The 13,713-nt window shown below is 42.1% G+C and overlaps 1 protein-coding gene across 5 annotated transcripts; it reads left to right on the forward strand.

Moving 5' to 3' along the window:
* The first annotated feature begins 1,374 nt into the window (after positions 1 to 1,374).
* LOC123159087 (uncharacterized) lies at positions 1,375 to 11,944 on the forward strand. 5 transcript variants are annotated; one of them, XM_044576892.1, is made up of 14 exons: positions 1,375 to 1,746; positions 1,959 to 2,579; positions 3,009 to 3,295; positions 4,031 to 4,318; positions 4,440 to 4,613; positions 5,070 to 6,030; positions 6,109 to 6,197; positions 6,618 to 6,722; positions 6,819 to 7,946; positions 8,590 to 9,297; positions 9,396 to 9,591; positions 9,722 to 10,408; positions 10,487 to 10,567; positions 11,303 to 11,710. In XM_044576892.1, the coding sequence occupies exons 2-13, from the start codon at positions 1,994 to 1,996 to the stop codon at positions 10,561 to 10,563; spliced, it is 5,286 nt and encodes a 1,761-aa protein (XP_044432827.1). In that variant the 5' UTR covers positions 1,375 to 1,746; positions 1,959 to 1,993; the 3' UTR covers positions 10,564 to 10,567; positions 11,303 to 11,710. The 5 variants fall into 5 exon arrangements, 3 of the variants coding, with proteins under 3 accessions (XP_044432827.1, XP_044432828.1, XP_044432826.1); XM_044576893.1 differs by having other exon boundaries at positions 9,722 to 10,357; XR_006479508.1 differs by adding an exon at positions 11,765 to 11,944 and having other exon boundaries at positions 1,376 to 1,746; positions 9,722 to 10,567; positions 11,303 to 11,502.
* The last annotated feature ends 1,769 nt before the right edge of the window (positions 11,945 to 13,713 follow it).

The following is a 13,713-nucleotide window of genomic DNA, read 5'->3' on the forward strand; positions in this document are numbered from 1 at the left end:
TCTATTTAAATATATGAACGTTCTACTTTAACATTTTATTAAAATGCGAACATTTTTTCAAATTATAAAATATATTCTTAATTCATAATTTTATTATGTGTATTCCTGTTAAATTATTGCATAGGTATTTTATGAAGTTACATGAAATTCTTAACGTAATATGTTTATATATATATATATATTGCATATTTCTTTTAAAATGAAATGAAAAAGAACAAACCCATTGAAAACTGAGCCACACCATGGTCCGTTTTAGCCACACGGGCTCGATATGTTATAAACCTATATTTATCATTTACCACGTTGTCGCCCGTTGGAGTGGTATGCGCGGCGCTATATAGCCTCTGGTTGCAGGTTCAAATCAATGGCACTATATTGCTGGAATATATTTTTAGATTTACGTTGTAATTTTATGTTTATAAAGTATATGAATCCTTTCATGACACTAGGTTTGAACGGGTCGACTGCTAGCCACACACACGTGCACGTGCGGTTCGAACCCCGGATCAACTTTAATTATTAATAAATTAATAGATTTTTTTCAATTTATCAGTTTCTCTCTGTGGGCCTTCTTGTAAGAGAAAAATTAATCTAGGGGTTTTCCGCAAAAAACTAGGCCACAAGCCTTGTCACTTACATTCTGGCATGCGTCGTCAATGTCATGGACTTATAAAACGAGATTTGAAGCGTATATGTACGTCCATGCCAAGTTATGGAACTAATTCAATGTATTTTGCAAGTTCAGGCATGAAAGTGCACATTTGTGGCAAGTTCAAGCACCAACAATGTATTTACCTCCTACTTTTACAAAGACTAAATAAATAAAATCAAGACAAAGGGTAAAAGTTCCTTTTGACAACTTCTCATGTATATGAACTTAGCCACGAATGGTCAGATACCTCCCTACCTTGTTCCCTATTCCCGTTCGACCAAAGGTTGAACCCAACCCACGGCTCTAAAATCTACCGCCGTTGTGCCCTAGCACTGTCGTGATGCCTTAGCTTTTTCTTCTCTCAAATACACACAAGCATGCATATCATATATTGCAGAAGGAAAATGGGGTGAGGAGCCCTTTTACATGGGTTTGTTACATGCCTTAGCTTAGGGCCTCACCGCTGGCGCCTCACCCCTCCTCCTCCCACACCGCCATCGTTGTCCCGTTCTACTCCACGAGGACATTTCGCGTACCTGCTTTTTTGGCGCCGTCAGCAATTTTCATTTGTAATGGCTGTTGTTTTTTTTGAGCTGGCTATTGTTTTTCTGGACAATTATCAAATCTAAATGTTTTTTTTCTTTCTAAAACATGCATGCGCATGGTGATGCTTCCCTGGCCAGCCGTCTTTACCCCCAGAGTTGCGACGAATTACGCACGTTTGCCACTGTCCAAACTGAACCGAGCCCCAATCCCCGACCCGGCGACAGACCAGGCAGCCCCCGATTTCTAGGGTTCTCCTCCGCCTCCGCCGTCCACCGGCGCGCTCCCGCGTCGCCGCCGGCGGGACGCCTCAAGAGCCCCGTCGGCCCCCTCCACCCCCTCACCCACCTCCATTGCGCTCCGCTCCGCTCCGCCCCCTCCCCCTCATCTGCCTCCACCACAGTGACCGGCCGGCCGGCCGCCGCAGGAGCTCGGCCGAGGCGACGGGCCGCCGCAGGAGCTCCACCCCGGCACCGCCTTCGCCGCCCCTCTTCTCTCACCCGGCCTCCCCTGCGCCCGCCGGCTGGATTCCGCAGCAGTTCGGCCCTGAGGTAAAAAAAACCCAACTTTTATGATGTACTGTAGTACTACATGCCCCTGCGCCATGAGGGAATGCTTGCTGCTCAAGCTCTGGGTTTGCTTTTTGATAGAGAATTGTGTGCTCAGCGGACCGATGCATTGATCCATGATTTCAGTATACATTTCAGAGATCTTAGCTTGCCAAATTTCTGACACCCGTTTGCCTCTGATTGCGACATTCTAGGTGCCCTGTCTGATGCGTTGATTCGACCGAAGCGGATGGCCAACACCCGGTCAGGAGGGGCGAACAATGAGGGGGCAGGGGCCACCAGTGCAAGGAAAGGCAGTGCCGCCACCAAGTCCGCATCGACCTCCACCTCGTCTGCCGGTGGAAGGGAGTCCAGAAGCTCGTCCACGCGTGAAACGAGCGAGGAGCAGAAGCCAAACCTCAGGAGGTCGAACCGGGAAACAAGAGGAAAGAACCCCGTTGGGACCACCACACCGGTTTCGCAGAAGTCTACGAGGGGCAGGAGCAACCCCAGCACACCTGATACCCCGAAATCGTCGCCAAAGAAGCTAAAAGGGTCGACAATGAAGGCTGGTACCCCAAGAACGTCCGACAGAATAAAGAAAAGTACCGTTTCAGCTTCGACCGCTTCAAATGATTCAAATGGAGTTCCTAGTCCAGTGGCCACTCCCGACAAAACCGTAAATGGACAAATTGATGAACATAACTCAGCAAAGCATAAGCATGATGATGCTTCCGAGAGTGGTACCAGGTCATTGAAGAAGCAGAAAAGGCTAACTGCAAAGAGCTATACAAGTCTCTTCAAGACATCTTCTGAAGAATATGAAAAATCCCCTGGTACTTAACTTGATCTCCCTGTGATTTTGAGCTCATGCTTTGCTTGTCCAATCAACTGGGATGATAGTCACAGTTTAGTTTGCCTGTTTCATTATCAAAGTTGGTCTGTTTGTTGCAAACACCCATCTCCATGACTTTGCTGTTTGCTGCATACAATGTAGGTTCATCTTAGATAGCTGAAGATGTAATGCTTAACATACTCTTGTGACAGATTCGGTCAGGATGAAGTATTACTAGCTTGCTGCATGCTCTAAAAACAATGCAGGACGTTCCATGCAAAGCACTCATATTGAAATTACTAACTTAACGTTTTAATAGGCTTGTATTGCTTGTTATCAATGAAATTTTGGCATGCCAATTCTTTTCATCCCAATGCCTTCGTCCCTTCATCTATCTTCCGTGATGTATTCCCTGCTGCTACTTTCAAAGGCTATGAAGGAAATGCTTCCAAGGTGGACGCGGAAGACAATGGCTCTGTTTTGAGGTATGAAGAAAGTGGCGCACATGAAGAAGATGACAAGGCACATTTAAGTCAAGTCGTCAATAATTGTTTGGAAGGCTATACTTCTGGCCAGTGTGAACCTCCCGAGGTGATATTGGAGACAGATGGGTTGAAAACTGATGTTGAAAAATCTGCTCAGTGTGAAGCTCCTGAGGTGATATTGGAGACAGATGGGTCGAAAACTGATGTTGAAAAATCCGCTCCCATTTCAGAGGTTTGCTCAACCATCCTCTATTCTTTTGAGTTCTCATTTTTTTATTACACTCCTTATGAAATCAAGGCGTTGCTGTAACTAGCAGTCCTCTCTGCCTTCATACTTTGCAGGTCTTAACCCCAGAGTAGCAAATTAGAATTAAATACCATATTCTGGTAATAGATTAATATGTTCTTTCGTTGTTCCACATCACATATCACCTCTTGGGCTTAAATTATTACAACTCTTGACCTTACATTATCACAAAGCATTGTTGTAAGTATCATTGTTATTTTCCTTCATCCTTTATAGGTCGTAAGTCTCGAGTAGCAAAATAGAAGTAAATAACTAAACACATATTCCAGTAATACATCAAAGTGTTCTTTATTTGCACCTGCATTATCTCGTATAACGTCTTGAGCTTCTTACTTTACTATAGTATTACCTCCGTCCCAAATTAGTTGTCTTAGATTTGTCTAGATACAGATGTATCTAACACTAAAACATGTCTAGATACGGACAAATCGGAGACGACTAATTTGCGACGGAGGGAGTACAATTTATGCAGGATGCAGTGTTCACCTGACATAATACTTTGTATAGTTTCCTTTTAGCAACTTGAGCATATGCTTGATTTTTTGTAACATCCTTGCTGCTTCAGTATGTTGGCTTGTTATTTGCAATGTTGCTTTTCTTTCTCTTGTCATCCTACCATCTGTATCAAATGACTTGGTTACATTATCAATTCTTGTACAGGCACATATGACTGCTGATCTGTGCTCACAAAATATTCTGACTGAAAGCAGTCCTGCAATGGATGCTAGAGAGCCAACTCATGACTGTTCAGAGTTCGCACTTCACACTGCAATGGGCCGGAAAGCGGACTCATCAAAATTTGTGGAGTATTGGGTTCCTGCTTGCCTTTCACGAGTGCAACTAGAAATGTACTGTTATACCTTACTTTCAAACTCACCAGCGCTTCGATCACATTCAAAAACTGACAGTGTTGGTGCTCTTCGCAACATTCTTGTATCCCTCCGGAAGGTTAGCTGTTAGAATTTCTGAGCATGCATGATACCTTCTTTTCACAGCAGGGAGAGACGGAATCTGCAGTGGTACTCATTGTGCATAGCTAACTGTCTTTACTGATCTTATCATGCAACAGTGCTGCGACCACCCTTATCTAGTAGATGCAATGCTCCAAACCTCACTTACCAAGGGCTACCCGATAACTGATATCCTAGATATTGGAGTGCGTGCGAGTGGCAAGCTACTGCTTCTTGACAAAATGCTCCGAGAAATCAAGGGAAAAGGGCAGAGAGTTCTTATCCTTACCCAGGTGAGCGTTTTGTGGTACCATGCCTCAAATAATCTCTTGCTTCCATTATTTAATTTTGGCCCAATTTATGTAGTAATGCCTGTTATGTGTGATTCATTACTACTTCCTCTGTTCCAATATATTTGAAGTTCTAGGTTTGTCCCTATTAGAGATGGCTCGTCCTGAAAAAAGTTCATGCTCAATCCTGAAAAAAGTTCTAAAATTTATCTTTCTTTGGTACATTCCACATACGGTTCACTTCAGAAACAACATTTTGCAAGCACATGTTCTAACATCTTGCCATCGGTTAAAAAAACATGTTTTGGTACATTTTAATCGCTGACGGGTATATCCCTTATTAAGCTCATTGTTTGGGTAGTGTCTGATTCATCATTGTTAGAATTAAATATCATGATCTTTTGGAAAGGTTTCCCAAGCTTATCACTGCAATATGACGTTTCTTTCTTCTGTGTGCAGTCCTGTGGTGGAGCTGGCAATCCAATGGGTGATATTTTGGATGATTTTGTCCGTCAAAGATATGGTTTTGAGTCATATGAACGCCTGGAGCGTGGTCTCGCTGTATCAAAGAAACAGGGTGCAATGAGTATGTTCAATGACACGACTAAGGGCCGGTTTATTTTCTTGATTGATAGTCGTGCATGTCTCCCAAGCATTAAACTATCTTCAGTTGATGTCATCATCATATATTGTAGTGATTGGAATCCCACAAATGACTTGAGAGTCCTCCAGAGGATCAGCATAGAGTCACAATCTGAATGTGTGCCCATTTTTCGTCTGTATTCATCTTGCACATTGGAGGAAAAGGCTCTTATACTTGCAAAGCATGATCATATTCTTGATAGCAATGGCCAGAATATAACGCCTATCCTGAGCCATTCTCTGCTTAGTTGGGGTGCATCATTTCAATTCAGCAGACTCGAAGAGCTAAAAAATGATGCATATTTAACCAATGATTTTGGTGCTGAAAAACTGTTCATGGATAAAGTACTTCAGGAGTACTTAATGAAGTTGTCCATGAAAAATGATCCCAGCACTGAGATGAGCAATGCAGCCATTTCACAAGCTCGTCTGAATGGACCTTTTTATTCTAGAGATACTGTTGTGGTAGGTGAGAGGGGCGGGATATCTGCACCTGATAGTGATCTGCCAAAATTCTGGGTAAATTTGCTAGATCGGAAGTCTCCTCGTTGGCAGTATATAACTGAGCCGACACAAAGAAGCCGTAGAAAGATACAAAACATGGAAGAAGCGAAAATTCCTGCCGATGAGGCCAGTACCAAACGTAGAAAAATTGCTGGACCCTTGGATTCATCTGCAAATGTTTTAGCTGGCGAAGATAAGGACTCAATATTGCCTGAAATTAATACTACATCTAGTCGTCATCAAATATCAGTTGACCACACGTGGCAGGAACAAGGTATACTGCTCTAACTGTAATTATTAGCTCTGTTTTTCATGCACATAATGCACTGTTCTAACAGAGTCCATTTTCTAGGGGTGGAACATCTTCAGGACACACAAAAAGGTCTTCACATCAAATTGAAGCCAGAGCTATCAAAGCTATATGAATTGTTTGAACTACCGGTATGCTGAATGTAACGACCTCATTGTTCTGTTGATGTTTTAATTCTTGCTGTGTCACAAATACCTAGTGATAGTTTTTTGCCAATATATTCCTTTGGTCAGAACTAGTAACCTAATTTGACAGTATTGAAAGTTCTGTAAGAACGATATTAAGAACCAAATACATCCCAAAGAGAAGTAAAATGTTTGGTTGTCTGTAATTGATCAACAATCATAAACTGTGCCTAAACTGAAGAGTGCAGCATTCTGTACATCAATACATTTTGTGTAGTAAATAAATACACAGACAAGTTATCAAAACGTAATTCACCCTACCATTCCAGTGAGGTTAAAATTCATGAAGACACATGATTTCATATACTCATCATTTGCTATTTTAGCCGATTGGATTCTTTGATGGAACGGTAACATGTTGTGCAGGGAAGTGTTCAATGTTTATGTGATGAACTTCTTCATTATACTTTGAAGAATCACCAAGTCAGTGTGGAGCCAAAGCACATATTGCATGCATTCAATATTGCACTGGTTAGAGAAGAGCCCTCTCTGTAATTTTGCACTACATGTTCAATGTTAAATATTGCTGTTCTTGATGAATGTTTTCCTTTGCATGCTTTATTTCAGTGCTGGCGTGCTGCTTCTCTCTCAAGGCATCAGGTTAATCATAGAGAATCACTGGCCCTTGCTGAAAAACACTTGAAATATGAGTGCAGTGAAACTCTCGCTGAGTTGGTTTATAACAAGCTAAGGATCCTAAAGAAGGAGTTCTCACATAGAGTACGCGGAACAGGCGAGAATAATCAATCAATTTCAGTAAAGAACATATCACCATATCAGCAGGAGACCTCAACTAAATATGGAAATGACAAATCAATCCCTGAGCAGGCAGCATCTGTTGGTGGGAACGAATCACACCAAGAGGATTCACATGATTTAGTGATTGAGGCTATCGTACCAGGAGAGAAGGAAGTCAAGGAACTGCTATCTGTTCCAGAGATTCATGCAAAGCAGCATTTATCAAAGGATGTACTTCTTAGTAGAATCAGAGAGAAAAGAATTAATTTGGTTGACATGGTTTTCTCCTTGAGAGAAAAGAATATCCATGATAAACAAGCAAACGAGGTGGCAATGTTTGACATGCACAGGCACAAGGGAGTGGTGAAACTGAGAGAATCATGCAGAATAGTTGTGGAACACCTTCGTAGGTCTCAAGCTGATCCAGAGGGCAGAGGCGGTCAAACGAAGCTAATAGTTGTATGGTTTACTATGCTACTATGTGCGTTTCTGAAGCACATGAGGTACCAACGTGAGAAGCTTGACTGGCAGCAATCAAAGGTGTGGACTAAGGAGTTGCAGTTGAAGGAAGATTTCCTTGACAAAGCAAAATCTGGCCAATTGGATCATACTTTTGATCAACGTATTTGTTTACCAGATTCAGGCTTTGCCATTGAAGAATTCAGCCACTTTAGCTCCTGTGTTGATACAGCTACCTTGGCAAACTGTCCGCAGTCTTTGCACGGAACCTCGGCGATGGAAGTTACATTGGTTCGTGGTGTGATTCCATCTGATGTTATCAATGCAGAAGCAGCGGGAAATGGTTCTGCTGAAGTTTTTATCCACAGTGAAGGAAGGCTGGCATCAGAGAACATGGTCAGCAATAGTTTTGCTTGCATCGACTCGCAAGGAGGGGCATCTCTGTCAGTTCAACACCAATTAAACTCTAGTCCTGCAATTGATAATTCTATTAATCAGGTAGGGCATGGATTAATCTGGTCTTATACTTACTAGTTCTTTGCAGTGGTGTCATTCTGATTTTATAAGCTTAATATCCAAATCCATGTAGGAACAGTCAGCTTAACTTTTTTTTACAGAAACTTCCAACTTAATTTGCAGTCAGTTTATGTAAGATTATAACACATTGAAGCTTTGGTTCAAGTTTCATGTCATGTTTTATGGATTGTAGATTTTTCAGAAACCTTTTCCTTCGTGATATAGCGAAAAGGAAAGGAGATGTTTAGTAGGCTCATCTAGGATCTGCTGTTTTTTGCTCTTTCAGCGTAGTTACTTGCCCATCATGATCTGTACAGTACACTAGTCATACAAGGTGGAACTGTATGTAGTATGTTTCCTTTCATACTATGTCATGTTTTACGGTTTGTAGATTACCCATTTAAGTTCTTTGTATCAATATAGCGAAAGGAAAATAATTGTTTAGTAGGCTCATCTATGAACGTACTTCCAAATAGTGGACATCCCAGTTGATGCAGCACTTATCTTTCCATTAGAGTCAGTTCTGAGCACATGGTCTTCATGTTCCAGTTCATGGTACTTATTTTGACTTGTTTATTATTAGTATCCTATGACACTAATCATATGTACCTGTAACATATATCAGGAATCTTCAAGTGGTGACCATAGAAGGATCGAACATGTTGAGCAACAGAGTGGTGTGGGTTCGCAACCATTACCGGGAGAGACTGACCGATGTTTAGGAGATGCTGAAATGGAAGTTAACACCGGCAATGGAGACAATACTCAGGCAGATCCACCGGAATCACAGACTCTGGCTCCTGTGCCTAGCCAGGCTTCCTTGCAAATGTCTAAGGAAGTTGAAGCCGAGGCCAATCTTGTAATGCCGTCTGCCGAACCAATTGTAGCACCAGCACCACTTCTACGAAGAGAGGCAGAACAAGTAGACCGTTCTGGTATAACACCAGCTCAGACGTTGCAACCTGAAATGCAACCATCAGCATCCAGGGAAGTTTCTACTCCGACGGATCTGATAATTCAGTCTGCACAACCAAGTATGGTGCCAACTGAGCTTTCACAAAGAGATGTAGAACAATCAAGCCTACTTTCCCGTGCGCCATCATCTCAGTGTTTGCCATCGGTTCCACTGTCCAGTATTCCACTTGAAAGAACAAGCCCTGATCAGTGTCAACAAAGTCATCAACCTGAGGCTGCACCGGGTTCTTTAGCACAACTCTTTCTGGGGGCACCAATGATGTTTAATCATCCACCAGTTGGTGATGAACCACTGAAAAATGAGTTGCACAGATTACGGTTATACATTGACTCACGTAATAAAGCCCACAAACTAAAGGTTTGTTGTTTCTTCTAGCTCATGTATATCTTAGTTGTGAACTTCTTACACCAGTTCTGGGATTCTCATCTTGTTCTTATTTTTTCACTTATGGACAGCAATCACAACTTATGACCGAGTGTAGCCAGGAAATAGAGAAGGTCAAACAAAAGTATAATTCGTTACTTGAAGAAAATGATTCCACTCATCTTCAGCAAAGGAAGATGCTTGATAGTTTATGTGAGAAAGTTATCCTCAACCAGTCACTAGCTGACGATTTTCGGGCTAAATTCATATCTTCTTCTGGAGCGCAAGGTACTACTGAGTATTGACTATAAGCAATCATATTTGATGTCCTTTAAATGAATATGCTGACATGATTTTCAAACATCCGTCCCAAATTTTCAAACGTCCGTCACTAATATATAATTACTTTGATCTGCAGCTAGAGCCCACAGCCCTCCAAATCACCAGAGACCCCAGGCTTCTCAGCAAGTTCCCATGAGGCCTTCAGCGGCGGCATCGACTGCATCACCAACTGCATCGTCGACAGCTGGTCGACCACCAGTGCAGATGCATCATGTCCAACCATTACAGGTCCATCAACCATCACCATCATCATCATCATCGCCATCTTCACCTCACCCCTCCAGATCAACATCAACTACTTTTGGTCTCGTGCCAGTTCTGCCACGGGGAAACTTTGGAGTCCAGAGTGAAGTAACACGTGTACCTGCTCCTCATCTTCAGCACAGGTTGCCTCCACAGGTGCATTTGATGGCACATGCAAATCAGCAGCAGCTTCCAACTGGGCTCGAGAGCACGTCTGCAAGGACACGGTCTACCCCTGTGACTCCAGTAAATATAAGACAATCATGCCCACAGGCAGTTCCCCCAGGGAACCAATCACTGTCAAGCTTGCACCCAAGTTCACACCCCACTGTACCTGCACCATTGGGGCCATCAAGCTCACATCAAATTCAGCAGGTTCCACCACTGCCATCAAGTTCACAGCCAACACGCCTGCTGTCGCCTGTATCTTCGGTTCCAAGTCCAGTTCTGCCACTAACATCACCGCGAGGTTTGACTACGACATCTGGCGTTGCCTCAGCTGCGTTGAATGTGTTGCCAAGTAGGGGTGTTGGCCCTTCCGCACCAGGCATGCCACCGTCAGACTCTGATTCAGTATCGCTGGATGAATGGCTAACAGGAAAGCTTGGGCTGCGCAATGATCCCCCTGGCGTGGCCGCTCGTGTAGATGTGGTATGCCTATCTGACGATGAATAGACCGGTACGTTCACATTTCCTCGACACTGAGTGTAACAGGTTGCTTGAAAAATTAGAGATCTCAAGGATAGCACTCAGCATTACAAAGATACCGATGATAATTTAAATATCATTATGTCAGGTGAAAATGACACAAATGATTTGGTTGTCGGATTTACAAACAGAAAACTCACTGAAATACTATTTCAGAACTAGTAGTTCACAGTAACTAAGAGATGAAAAGTGTTAAAGATTAGATTGTTAACTGGAGCCGTCATTACACAAGACAATGAGCCGATCCATTGTTCTTCCATGATATCCAGTACAAAATTGAATAAGAGACCGATAATGTGATTCGAAACCCATAGTTAGAAATACATAAATTTTAGTTGCAACTAAACTGTAGATAACGCTGAATGAATATTAACTAATAGGCAATTAGGATAACGCACGCACGCTTATGGTGTTGAAACCAATATAAGGTGTCCTGTGTATTTTTCTAAAGCTGCCATGTGTATTTATTTATTCTCAAGAGAATCCATGTGCATCTAAGGAACTAGAATCTAAGTGAAGTAGCTCATTAGTGGTCTTTGCTTTTGCTTGGTAGTTTTGTTGTAGCATAGTATGTGTTACTTGTTTTTCTCTATCATTTACGATTTTCGTTTAGCAAAGTGACAGATGTGCCTCTTGAATAATCAATCGGCTTTGAAAACATTTATGCACATGTGATGTCTAACTGATATAATCATTTGCTGTATAGATGACTAAACCAAGCAAAAATGAGGCTCGTCTCTTCGCTCCAACAGAAGGTTGCTTTGGTCAATCTCATGAGTAACCACCTGTAATGCAACTGCATGCTTGTTTCTTCCATGGGATGGATACTTTCTCGTGTCGGTCAATCTATCCCATGAGTAGGGGCGGAATTTCATCAAGACTGACAAGCTGTAAATTAGAGTCCCGGTATGCAGCGACTCATTTGTCACGGTTTTTATGCGAAGCTTGCGCTCTTAGATGCATGTGCGCCACATGTCGCATGGTTGTCTAATATTTTTCCTGCCAGAGAGGAGCTTCGTGCCGGCGACCAAAGAATCCGCGGTTCTGCGATCTTTGCTTTTATTTGCTGAATTCTTCCATTTCGTATATATAGTATGAAGAGGAATTTGGTACTGTTGCTCATGTTAGTGGAGACTGACTCAGTTTTATCTCCTCTGTAAAATCTTAGTGCACAAGGGAGGGTGGCCAGGCCAGTGAATGCTTTTACCTCAGCAGAGCTATATAGCTCAGGAGTGCATATCCAGTGATACGAGCAGTGCTATGATACCGTGATCCAGCGAGATGTGGTCCGTTGGATCTGTACCCGAGGAACAGGATTTAAGATCTGCAGACTCCACTGCTAAATATACAAAACAGGCCTTAAATGTGTATAAAAAGATTTGACCGTTAAAAAAATGATGAAAATGTACATAAAAATGTTTATTAAGCATTTGAAAAAAATGTTGAACAAGTGCTTGAAAAATATTAATCAAGAGTTTGGAAAAAGTTAAATATTAAAAAATGTTAATCTTTTTATTTAAAAATTGTTAATCCAGAATTTTTTTAAATGTATATAAAAAAATGTTTACCATGTATTCACAAAATGTTAATCTTTTATTTGAAAAATTATAATCAAGCTATTGAAAAATGTTAACAAATGTGTATAGAAAAAATGTTGACTATATAGTAGAAAATTTTAAATTTGCATTGGAAAAATGTTAAACGTGTATTAGAAAAATGTTGTTGACAAATACGAAAAGGTAGAATGAAAACCAATAGAAACAAAAAAAAAAGAATCTTTTTCTTTCCCGTTTTCGCTTTTAGGTGTGCGTTAAAGGGTCGGGATACGCTTGGCCGATTAATTTGATCGCTTGTTTCTTGGTGCATGTGCACATGTGGAGGCTGTGCTCCTCTCTTTGTTTATTTTCTTTGCTTTGAGTGTATCCAAGGGTCATGCTTTTTGTTGAGTTTGCGTTATTGGGTTTGCAGTTAGCTGCTTTCCTTCTTTCTCTGATCCTCTACATTCGGTGATGATATGATTCATTAGGTTCCCCGTACGTATGGAAAGCAAGTGTCTCTTTTCACTTTATTTCAGAAAACATATATAAACAAATAAAGGATAACACGACTTCTATTATGTCTAGTTCCATCCTTGCAGTTTTGTCTGCTTAAAAGATTTATTTAATGCGTACCCTATTTTTGTGTTTGTGCCTTTGCTGTGACGAACTATATCTGGTATGCTTTTGGTCGAGGGGTTATAACAACCCCCAACCAAGGTTGTGACATCTGATGTATGGCCATGAGCCGTATCGTTAGCGCCAGAAACAAGCCAAAATCTAGGCACAGAAAACAAAGGTTAATAAAGGACACAATGTCGAGTCTAACTTTGTTTCAAAAAAAAAAGTTAGCTAGTTCTAAAGACAAATTTGAATAATAGATAGAGTGTAGATTTGCTAGCCGTAGAATCGCCACAGTAGTGTAGTGTTTCAAGGGCTTGGCTTTAGGCGTTTTTCTTTGGCATCTTGGATCTGGTATGCTCCTCCAGTGAGCACCTTATCGATGATGAACGGCTTGTCCCAGGTTGCAGGCGGTTTATGTTGTCCAGCCTTGTCTGGGTGGCATCATAAGACGAAGTCACTGATGATGAACGCCTTCACCCATACCTCTTGCAGCTGGTATCGATGTACCTACTATTGGTAGAAGGCGGAGCGTGGTTTGGCAATGTCTTTCTCTTTGTCTAGGGCATCTAAATCATCCCGGCGGCTCTACTTGGCCTCCCATTCCTCGTACAGGCGTACTAGAGGTGCATCATGTTTGAAATCACTTGGTAAAGTGGCCTCAACATTGTATACAATGAAGAATGGCGTGTAGCCGGTGGATCGATTTGGTGTGGTCCATAGGGTCCACAACACAGAGTTGAGCTACTCGGCCCACTATTGTCGGCTTCCTCGAGAGATCAAATCAACCGAGGGTTTATGCTGCTAAGGATCATCCCATTGGCCCACTCGACCTACCCATTAGTTTGCGGGTGATAGATGGAGGTGTAGTCAAGCTTCATGTTCTGCTTGGCGCACCTCGTTTTTTACCTCCTCGGCCGTCACCAGTGCAGAACCGGGCTATAGCACCGGTTCGTCAGGG

The sequence above is a fragment of the Triticum aestivum genome, chromosome 7B (genome assembly GCF_018294505.1).
Source record: "Triticum aestivum cultivar Chinese Spring chromosome 7B, IWGSC CS RefSeq v2.1, whole genome shotgun sequence".
NCBI lineage: Eukaryota > Viridiplantae > Streptophyta > Magnoliopsida > Poales > Poaceae > Triticum > Triticum aestivum.

Bases quoted from the DNA above. Each gene is read 5' to 3' on its own strand.
- LOC123159087 (XM_044576891.1), top strand. From the start codon at position 1,994: ATGGCCAACACCCGGTCAGGAGGGGCGAACAATGAGGGGGCAGGGGCC. The intron at 3,296-4,030 runs GTTTGCTCAACC...ATTCTTGTACAG, and splicing joins AATCCGCTCCCATTTCAGAG to GCACATATGACTGCTGATCT. The intron at 9,592-9,721 runs GTACTACTGAGT...TTTGATCTGCAG, and splicing joins ATCTTCTTCTGGAGCGCAAG to CTAGAGCCCACAGCCCTCCA.